Consider the following 11,776-nt stretch of genomic DNA (forward strand, 5'->3'; position numbering starts at 1 on the left):
CTCAGTGTTTTCTAAAATCAACATATCACGTGGACACATATTCTTTATTTGACATTCCATTACTGTTACGGATAATTCGAGGTTTTACGGTATTAGATAATTATCGTAGTTCCAAATATACTAATCTAAAGTTCTGATGAGTCGTAACTAGATTGATTGCTTTGAGACTATAATTCGATTTCCCACTTTTTAAAAAATCTACACATTTTGAAGTAGCTTGCTGTCGGTCATAAAATCCGGAAAACATAATTAATGAATTATTAAATTAAAACAATCGAATTATTAATCAAATTTAACGGACAAAAACCAGTATAAGTATAACGCAAAAGTACAACGGGGCAGAACTTTAGTTTTAGCAAAAATTTGATATATTTCTCCCAAATTTGATTGGTCGTTTTGGTTAGTATCATTATTCATTATTAAGTTTGTTCAATATTTAGAAAATTAGTTTTATAACTGTAATTAACTTACATTTATGTAAAAAAAAATATTTTAATTTTGCTTCTTTGAAATCAAGAACGGTCAATTAAAATAAATATATGACTGTTTAATAGTATTCCTAATTGTAACAATAGCATCGCAAAATATGACTCTGGAAAATCCGTACTTTCGTAAAAATGAGGCATAGTAAATCTAATTACGAACATCTTAAGTTATAATCATCACAATCACCTGGTAAGATAAGGGAACATGCAAAGATCATTCAAAAATTAATATCAACAATCGTATTCTGACATTCATAAAACCTGTCTGCTGCCCTCTATAACTGCGGAGTGCTAAATTTGACCATTAATTGGTTCTAAACTGGGGTTTCAATATTTTTGTGATTATTTGCTTCCGTTATGAAAAATTCAAAGAGTTCTTTATTAAATGTAATTATTCAAGCATTGAAATGAATATGGTATATATAACCGACAAAAAATTTACATTGACCTGTTTACGTTTACGTTTGTACATAATTACTGCTAAAAAACCAAGTCAGTCGGTAGTACCCGATGTTGTATTTTAGTACAGTATTAAGTGTTAGCGCGTATTACGTAATAACGTACCGCAGTTATAACGACGACCGAAGTACGTACTTCTATTGATCGCGTGCGAGGCCTATATGGCTCTATTCAAATAATGTTTGTTCTAGTAAAGTACGGTAAATTCAGTTAGCGTTTACCAAGTGTAAGCTCATGTTATTGTTACTGAAGTTGATTTGCTACCTGATATTGCAAACCTGTTATTGCTAACCTGTTATGAGTTTAATTGGCCAAGGGTAAGTTTATTATTGTAATTAATGATAATAATATACGAAATTAGGTTTATTAATTATGTTAATGAGTGTACATTTACGAATGTGATTATACTGATTGTTATCATCTAACTATACAGTAATTAATGTTAATGAATAGGCATGTTACGGTACTCACTTTAGGCCGTGCTTAGGCCTGTTACTGGTAAAATGTATTATTTGTAATTCGTTAGTTAAAATACTGTAATATGTATTTGTTTTGGTTTCAGGTTTTGAATTGTGTGTTTGTGTCTGTGTGTAATACTTGTTATAGCTGTAACTTTGTCCATCTGTTACGTATCGATACACTATTACGTGTTTTAAGAAAGTATAATACATACTCCAAGTATTGAAATACACGCCATCGTGTTGGGATTCAATATTTCGACATTAATTATGTCATCATCACGAATAATTACGTGTTTTGTTTGCGGATATATTTTGACGTGAGTAAAGCATCATTTTTACAATACAAAAAGCCAAGAATAACTCATTTGTGTCTGACTGAGTCACATTCTTCCACACCCGAGATATGGTTTTTGTTGTTGTTTTTTGTTATTGCTTTCTTTTGTAATGAAAAGTTAAAATTAACATTAAAGAACAATTAAAGTGACACTCATTGGATGCACAGATTAGAATTGTGACAAGTGTTTGTTTATTTACAGACTTTTACTAAAGGAATAGGACCTAATTCCTTATTGATTAATAGCTCATTAAAGATCTATGAAGTGTCGATTTAAGTTTCGAGAATATGAGCATATTTTATTTTGGTCGTTTTGTATTTGTTGTTCTTAAAAAAACATTAAACATACAGTATTCACAATCCAAACAAAATCAAGATTGATGATTAACACTGATGTCAGGTTGACATGACCCTCACATTTCAAAGTGGGAGGGACATCATGACCTCCGCACTATTCTGCATTCGTCTATAGTTAAAATCCCACTTATTAAAGCTAGTGGAAAGAACAATTACGTATGACTAATGTATAAAATAAGTCATTATTTATGAATGATAGCTTTCACAAAATGTAGGCCTAAGTGGGGTAAATTGAAACACTTTTTGTTGACGTTGTGTTGAAAGAATGTTAATGGTAAATTGTTATACTGCTGCCTTAAAATCAACTAGATGCGACTTATAAAAGGCTAGAACGCCAATGCTTCAGGGGATTCGACCATTCGACCCATGAGCCCTCCGAAGACAATGTCGCACCCACCCACTTTCAAGCACGTATCGACGCCCTTGTAAAGGCAGGCTCAGGTCGACATGGAACTGAAAGGAACTCAACTCAACTCGTCGACATGAGCGCTCCGCGCAACTGAAAGGAACTGAACGCAACTGAAAGGAACTGAACTCATGTCGACTTCGAGCAACTGAACGGAACTTGGCTCATGTCGACTGGCGACTGAAAGGAACTACAGTATTGGCTAAAAACATTTTCCCCGTGAAATCCCATCAACTGCAAAATGCCTGTAATGTTTTTATTAAGACATGTAATTATTTTAAAAAGTGTATCTACTTTATTTTTTTTGTTTTGAAAATGACGACCAGCAACTGAAACAAATGGTGCCTGTTTGTAGTCGACAGAATTGAGTTTTTAAAGATTTCATTTTCTTCGAAATCTCATCAACTGCAAATAAATGTTTGAATGCTTGTAAGATTAGACGTGTGGTTAAAAATAATAAAATTATTTTTGAAGTTTATCTACTCTTTTTTTTAATTTAGAAATAGACCAATATGGGATATACTTTTTTTAACCACACGTCTAATCTTACAAGCATTACATGAATCAGCTGTCAAATATGTTATAAAAATGTATTAATTTAATATTACGCGAATGCAGCAGCATACTTTTGATAGAATTCATAATTTAACACTACACTGCAGAGGGACTTTCTGAAAAAGGAATTTAGCTTTTTTTGACCTAAACCTAGGCCCTAGATAAATGTTCTACTGAGAATTTGTACAAAACTAACATCAAAAACAATGCACACTCCCAAGAATTACTGGATTATTTATAATTCGTAAAAATGGATTTTGGAAGTGAGATCTGCATGCCAGTTAGTTGTCAAGTCTTTACTCGTCGTACGTAGAGTTAGATGTAGGCTAGTAGGCCTGGCATAGGAAGCCTGCCTTTTTCTACACTTTAGGCCTAGCCTAGGCTAGCTTGAATATGGTAAGTATATGCTGTATTAATAATAATAATAATAATAATAATAATAATAATAATACAGCATTATTATTATTATTATTATTTTTTTATTTATTTTTTTTTATTTTTTTTTTTAATTATTATTATTAGGCCTGGCCTAGGCCTACTAGTTAATGTGTTAGAATAAAAATCTGGCCTATGGCCTATATTTTTTAAAACAAAGAATAAAGTAATCTGCCATTAACAAAACATTGTAATATAATATCTTTTTTCAGTTAATGCATCTTGATTACGATTAATATCAGGATCAACGTTTTCAGTTCCTTTGAGTTCCGAATCAGCATTTTTTCGCGCTTTCTTCAGTTCCTTTCAGTTCCGCAAAAAGTTGAACATGGGCAACTGAAAGGAACTCAACTCAACTCAACTTGACTCATGTCGACAAATATGCGCGACTGTCAGTTCCTTTCAGTTGCGTTCAGTTCCGGTCGCTCCTTTCAGTTGCGCGGAGCGCTCATGTCGACGAGTTGAGTTGAGTTGAGTTGAGTTGAGTTCCGTGTCGACCTGAGCCTGCCTTAAGGACCAATGCTAGGCCTGATTCCAAGCCTAATGCCCAGGACCGATACCAGGATCAATGTCGATAACCAATGCTCAAGATTGATGCCCATAATCATAGGAAATAATATTCAAATCAAGTTGCTGCTTTAGCACTGTTAGCACAAATAATGCATATCAAAGATAATAATACAGTGCTCATATAGGAACAAAGTTTATTAGAGGAAGTTCCTTATTAAAGTTGTATGAAAACTGGTGGAATTCGAACCAACAATCTCTCGCTGACTCATGTTATGGTTAATAAAATGGCCCCGAAACTGCTAAATACCGGGATGGTGTCCGGCGGGGGATAGTTTAACCAATTGTAGATAGTAAGAGTAATATACTGTATTTAAGAGTAGTTAAACCTAACTTAAGGTAGTTAGGGACGTCCTGGGTACGACATTAAACTCCATCCGTTCGAAGCGTCGGCGACTAAACTGACAACCCTCTCAGTGGCTGCTGAGGGGAGGGTGTTATGGTCACCCAGCAGCAAGAAAAACCAATAGCTGAACAAAGGTCGGCGGATGAGCTCCTCGGAATCAACGGCCAACCATTAATTAGTTTAAGGAATAGCAGTAGTTTAGTCTGATTGTTATTATTGTTACTATGATTATTATTTTTATTTTATTTTATTGTTTTAATTTTATTATTTGCATTTTCTCAGTTGGCCTATATTATTTCTTTGTAAAGCGCATAGGGGCAATGTGCAATATGCGCTATATAAATATAACATTATAATTATAATTATTATTATTATTATTATTATCTCGCCGAGCGTCACACCGTTTATGCCACAGACGATTTTATCTTTGTTTTTCACCATACTATTATGTTATGTACATATTATTATTATTACATACATACATATATATATATATATATATATATATATATATAATAATAATAATAATAATAATTATATATATATATATATATGTATGTATGTATGTATGTATGTATATATATAGGCCTATATAGAACATTGTGAGGTTCCACGGGTGTTTCGGTACGATATCAAAAGAATAGGAAAAGAGTACCATGTACAGACTTTAGAAACACTTTATAGGAGAAAACCAATATTTCGACTTATTAAAAAAGACCTGATAAAGACCTGAGGACAGGTCGAAATATTGGTTTTCTCTAATAAAGTGTTTCTAAAGTCTATACATGGTATTTGTTTCCTATATTCTTTTGTTATACATTATACATACATCTATTGAGATATTTGTCCAGCATGATCAGCTTTCGAATAATCATTTTAAAGAAAATATACAAATGTACAATAATATAAATAGTTAATAGTTGTTTGTTTTGTCTAATTATAAGTGGATGGTTCCAAGTTCGGTTCAATATTTATCTTCTTGTCTTACCATGAGATGTACATTGCGTTTTATCGATGTCGTCATAGATGTCGTCATGGGTGTCGTCGTAAATTCTTATTATTTTTTTTAATTCTGTAGCTGCATGATTCAGTCCAATTTCCTTCAGGTCATCAATGAATGACCTCATTTGATTTCTACGAATTACTCTCATTTTTCAAGATTCAATATCAGAATCCATTGGTCTTTGTATCGACTCGGTGGTAAATCGTAGAGAGCACCCAGCGTCTTAACGTCATCCTCCGAAATTACTCGACCGAGTTTAAACAAATTCTGTCGATGAGCTGAGAATGACGTCACATTGGTTTCGTGGAAAGCCTTACACAGTAGATCACTGACTTTCCCCTCTACAACACCACGGAGTCAGTAACGATAATCGTATCCACTAGGATTTTAAGGTCGGTCGACTTAAGACTTTCATTGCGGTTCAATAACTTGAACAAGCCGAACGTGGTCGTGGAGCCTAGTGGATCAACGGCAATTTTCAATTTATCTTCCAGTTCAATGTTTATCATTCCAGTTCGACACTTGTATCAGCCTGTAAAAACACACCTTTAAAAAAAAGAAATCAACATTTAGATTTAATTGATTAATAAATAAAACTTAAATTTTTCCAAGTGTGATTACCAAGGTTCGTCTGCCTCAATTCAGATTTGCTCCTGTCTCTTATACACATCTAGATGTGTATAAGAGACAGCCTATTGTAAATGGTAAAGAGTAATCTGCGAGTGCCCTTGATTTCACTGAAGTTGAAAGCAAAACAAGAGAAAAATACAAAAACAAAATTAAGACTGACTTGAATTAAGTGTGCAGATAATTCATCACCAATAAAAGTTTGTACCGGTAGCAAATATTGCAACGACAGGCCTTGTCATTGGGTCCACATGCTTAAGTGTTGCTGCTGGTAATGAGAGCAAGAGCAGGCAACCTCACCAGGTACCCATTGGTACTCCTGATGGAAAGGAGCAATGCAGATGAAGTGTCTTGCTCAAGGGACACAAGTGAAATGCACAGCACGGGATACCCCGATCTCAATGTTGGGAAACCAAACTGTTCCCACTGCGCCAAACAGCAGTTACATTTATTTCATAATGGCCAAAGCAATTAACATTGAAACGAAACCCATAATTGAATATATTTAATAGAAACATATGTATTACAAATTCTAATAGATTAAAATACAAAATACTGTAAAATATAAAAGAAAAAAATATTGAAAGTATGTAAAAATAAACAATATTCACAAGTATACAGTAGAAAATTGTAAACATGTGTGCAAATTAGCACAGTGTAATTTCATTTTGTTTCTTTAGGCACGAGAGCCAAAGAAATGCCAATAAGTGAACTTAATCACTGTCCTAAATGCCAATCTATTATTGAGTAAGCACTCACCTGACTGGTAACTAGACATAAAACTTTGACTTCGAAAAAAAACAACATATTGAAACAGAATATTAGTTAACATTATATACTGAACCATGACATTAATGAGGAAACTTTGATTATGAGCAGAGGTTTCTTGCGGCTGCCAAAATACAGAAAAATCAATAATACACAATATCTCTCATAATACTGATAGTTATACACAGGTTTATTTACATCAAAAATGTATATACATAAAAATACTCATTTGCAGCAAGAAAACTGAATTGAGAGCAAAGTTATTAGAAAAATCTGACGTAAAAAATACTGACAATTTTAGTTAATGAAGTATTTATGATATTTAGAATTACATTTAAAAAAATAAAATTACATTACAAAAGACACATTTAAACACTGTATCTAGAATTTTTAGCTCCGATGAGGAGGATTAATAGATATTTTTGTATGGGCGGCCGTTAGGGCCATGATTTATAGAACTTTTTAGGTCCGCGTCGCCAGGTTTTAACGGACTTGCAGGAAATTTTGTACACATAAACTAGAGGGAATTTCCAACTTTTTTTTTTGAATTTTAAGACATTTTATTTTAAGACATTTTAATTTTGTACAAATGAACATTCTAATTATTGTTAAGTTGGACCCCAGGGTGCTCAATACAAAACAGAATAGTGGGTTTCAGTCACGACTGTACATTCTGCCATTACCACTAATAGGACACGTCGCATGGATGGCACAATCGGTTAAGGAATCAAAAATAGTGAGTTCGAATCGCGTCTTGGTAGGTCAATTTTTTATTTTTTTCCAAATTAAAAAAAATTCTATTTATTCAATTTTAAGACATTTTAATTTTGTACAAATGAACATTCTAATTATTTAAAAAATTCTTTCTTTCTATACTGCCCTCATTGGAGCTTTCGAGATTACAAGACCTTGTTTTTAAAAATAAGCACATCAAGCATATTCAATATAGAAATAGAATTAATGTATATAAAAATATAAATAAATAGTTTACGTGGAATGGCAGTTTTGGCTCTATACTACGGTTTGAGAGATCAAAGAATATATGTATCTTAAATAATACCCTACAGCTTATGGTGTGCATAACACAACAGTACATATTGTAATAGAATTAAGATTCAATGTACAGTAATCGTATTATCTGAAAAACTCAGAAATTACATTACAAGTGTTAACAACATATTCAGTAAAAAGTAAAAGATAACTAAGGGTATAAAAATATGAGTAATAAACAATATCTATTCATGGATAAAGAGTACATACAAACAGAATATTAAACATTATTAAACAATATTACACATTAAACATAATTAAATTTGGCCAAAATTGCACTTAAACAACAATTACCTATTAACATTATTATCAAGAAAAAAAAAGTATTAAGAAATTAAGGTGAATGGAGTTGGGAACTGTTAAATACTTGGCACCTGTATTCAATGTGTTCATTGTGGCTTGCCAACGCCTATATATACCATTGTCTAACAAAGAGTGGTTGGCCCACTATCAGTACACTGTGACCACAATATGTTGTGAGGCTGTACCTTTTGTGCTTGTGTCGAACCCCACGCATACTTTATTTCAAAGGGCAAATACATGACAGGAACAAAGGAGTGTGGTGAGTGGTAGATTACTATGTAGTTAATGAGTTGTGTCGTTCATTATTTTCTTTAGTTTAGCTAATGCGTATTTGTCATAAACATCATCCTAATGTACAACATCTTCTTTAATGTTGAAGGTTACGTTTTTTTTTAATCAGTCACATGCATTCCTCTTCGTGATCTAATTCTGTAGCTACATGATTCAGTCCAATGTCCTTCAGGACCTGAATAAATGGACTCATTCGATTTTCGTTAATTTCTCTCCTCATTTCCAAATTTAGTATCAGAGTCCACTGGTCTTTGTATTGCTCCTTTGGTAAATCGTACACACCACCGAGCATCTTTACCTCATGTGGCAATAACACTCTACCAAGTTTGATCAGTTTTTGTCGATGAATTGAGAAAGATGTTACGTTAGTCTCGTGAAATGCCTTACAAAGTATATCACTGACTTTCTGTACTACAATACCACGGGTATTAGTAACAACAATCGTGTCGATTATGATTTTGAGGTCGGTTGGTTGAAGACTTCCATTGCGATACAGCAACTTGAACAGGTCCAATGTAGTCGTGGATCTTAGCAGATCGCCGGCAATGCTCACTTTATCTTTGTACAATAATTTCAGCATGTTTGTTAATTCGTGTTTATCATACCACTTTGATACTTGTGTCAACATAACCTGGAAATCCCTTGTTCCTGTAAAACAATTTTTGCCCATAAAAATTGTTATTGTTTTATTTGTAAAGTAACATTTAACTATTACAGGCCTACCTCCTTATCCCCAAGCCTATCAAATATTTTGGCAAACTAAACTTTCTTTTTTTGTGTGTTTTTTTTTTTTTTTAGCAATTGACAAACAAATATTAGATTTAAAAAAAACAACAATAAATGGTGAAAAATCAAAAGAAACCCTGAGTATTATTGTTGAGCAGATATTGCATAGGAAACTTGTACTTCTTAGCATATTATGGGAATGAGTGGGGTTTGTTTTGTTTTATTGATATAAGAGTAATCTGTATATTATTTACAAAATATTCAGGGTTCTTTATATATGTGTAAATAAGATTTTGTCTTCTTACTCAAATAATTACGCTTCCGATTTACTACATTCAAAATTAACCAAATTAAAATATAAAAGTAATTAAATTATCAATAATTAATTCATACCTTTTGCACATTGACCATGTGCATTATCTGTTTCCATTGCCATTTGTTGACCTGTTTTATCACAGGTAATGAGCGGAGTCGATTGTACTGGGACAACAGAACAATCTGAAAAATTACAATAAAATTTAGATGCCGGTTAATATATGAAACTTTAAATTTCAACTTCGTTTACCATAGCTTTTCTACCTGAATTCAGATTTTCTCCATATAAACGATATTTTTATTATGAATTAATAATTTAATGACATCAATACTTGCATACCTGCTTTAAAAAGGTTCTGCACATTAGCTGTTGACATTGCTATATGTTCACCTGTTTTATAACAATGTATATATTCATTCTTTAAGCAGTACTCAAGTTCTTGAAAGTGTGGTTTCTCAGGGTTCACGCAGACAGAGCAAAGTATGTTCAGTTCATAGCCAACAACTTTCTTAGACGGATATACCTCATCTAGGTTTTGTTTTAAAACTTTCAAAACCTGTAAAAAGAAATAGAATAACATATTCATATTTTATAGTTTACAATACAATGGTTAGCCATTTAGGTATTAAATCCATTGGTGTCGATAGGTGGGGGACGGGGGACATTTGTTATTAAATCTAAATAATCAACATGACCAAACAGTCAATGACGTCATTACCTCTGTACATACGCCGGGATGCGGCTTGCACGTTGGCTTGTCTACACCGTATGCGTCTCGCTCTTTCATTCGTGATATTTCAAGCTGCAGATTACAAGGAATTTAATTGAAATTATTTACTTTCTTGTATCGAATTTACAATATTTTGTAATATCTATAAATTGGGGTGACTTAGATGGACCCACAAGAGATTCGTTTTCCATTTGTCCACCATCTTCTGCATAATTATTTTACTTTGCTCATTTTAGTTCATATCTATATATGTTTCAAAATGGTCGAAATATACTGTAATTAAATTGAATTCTATATTGTAAAGGTATACAGTAAACAAAAACGGCAAAAGGCCTAACAAATATATAATTTAATAGTAGGCATGTTTAACAACATTTAATATTTATTTAAAAGTATGTTTTTAGGCAAAATATAAATTACTTGTTGCCCAAGCTGAAAAGGACTAAAATTTTTATTTTTTTGTTTGTTTGTAGAAGTACAATTTTTAAAAACAAAAGACATATTTACCTTCAAAGACTGTTTGTTATCAATATAAATCCGACCTAGTCTCACATAATGCTTATCATCGAATATAATTTCAGCCTTATTCTGAAACAGTTTAGGGTCATCACGGCGACCTCTATCCTGACTCAGGCTTACAAATCTAACGACCAAGACATCGTAGACGGCGTCGGGGAGAAAGTCTTTAGGCGTCACATAGATGGATACTGTCTGCTCATCGTCTTTCCTAATCTCCAATCTATTATTAGGCTTGGTCTTCATCCGAGAAGGGACGACAAATAGTCGACCGTCTTCTTCTGATGCATTCTTTATTTATAAATGAAAACAATTGCATGTGAAATAATTAGTGTCGGTGGGGGAGGGTTGAATTGCCCGCATTTGAACTTCTACAAACCCATTGTATTCTCTCACCTTACCAAAATTATCAAATATATAATAAAATTACATATACGAAATATATGTTTTGCACCTTACGAAAGCTTTTCACATATAGGCCTAGTTTAAGAAAAGGACTAGGTTTTCTGTTACAATAACCTAGCAATAGGCCACACCTTTTCAAAGAGAAGTCCAAATGCCTTCATAAGTTCGATGAAGTCTTTGATGTCGTCATCATCATCTTCACTGGCAGTAAGTTGGTTTTCCCACAAATAACGCACTAACGGTTCTGCAAGAATCCCTTCTTTATCTAATTTACGCCAAAACTTTGCCATCACTGGAACCTACATGAAGATAAATAAATAACTAAAATATAAATAAATAAAATTAAAATCTTATCTAAAGCTAATGTGTTTGGCAAAATGGTAGTTACAATTGTAAAAGCCTCACTTAGATCAAATATTTACGAATATGGACGGGGGAGGTAGTAGAGTATGGCAATGTAAGATATATGAAAATTACATCCAAATCTCTAGTGGATTCGATTGAAATTAGTTAAGCAGAGACCAGACCATGTGATTGATATGCTGTAAATATTATAATACAATGCATACACACCGACCTATTAGTATAATATAATTACTAAAGGCAGGCTCAGGTCGACACGGAACTCAACTCAAC

At 32.9% G+C, this 11,776-nt stretch overlaps 1 protein-coding gene across 1 annotated transcript; it reads right to left on the reverse strand.

Annotated features, from left to right (window-relative positions):
- Positions 1-6,980: 6,980 nt before the first annotated feature.
- LOC117103472 lies at positions 6,981-11,435 on the reverse strand. Its single transcript, XM_033244024.1, has 6 exons — positions 11,272-11,435; positions 10,727-11,026; positions 10,208-10,291; positions 9,829-10,045; positions 9,567-9,671; positions 6,981-9,095 (listed from the first exon to the last, which is right to left on the reverse strand). The coding sequence occupies exons 1-6, from the start codon at positions 11,428-11,430 to the stop codon at positions 8,557-8,559; spliced, it is 1,404 nt and encodes a 467-aa protein (XP_033099915.1). The 5' UTR covers positions 11,431-11,435; the 3' UTR covers positions 6,981-8,556.
- Between the last annotated feature and the right edge of the window lie 341 nt (positions 11,436-11,776).

Source organism: Anneissia japonica, unplaced genomic scaffold (genome assembly GCF_011630105.1).
Source record: "Anneissia japonica isolate Jap-2015-1 unplaced genomic scaffold, ASM1163010v1 scaffold287969_len279043_cov187, whole genome shotgun sequence".
Lineage (NCBI taxonomy): Eukaryota > Metazoa > Echinodermata > Crinoidea > Comatulida > Comatulidae > Anneissia > Anneissia japonica.

Excerpts from the sequence above, each read along its gene's own strand:
- LOC117103472 (XM_033244024.1), bottom strand. The coding sequence starts at position 11,430 with ATGGCAAAGTTTTGGCGTAAATTAGATAAAGAAGGGATTCTTGCAGAA. Across the intron at positions 11,027-11,271 it reads TTGGACTTCTCTTTGAAAAG|AATGCATCAGAAGAAGACGG; the intron begins GTGTGGCCTATT and ends TTATAAATAAAG. Across the intron at positions 10,292-10,726 it reads ATAACAAACAGTCTTTGAAG|CTTGAAATATCACGAATGAA; the intron begins GTAAATATGTCT and ends TGTAATCTGCAG.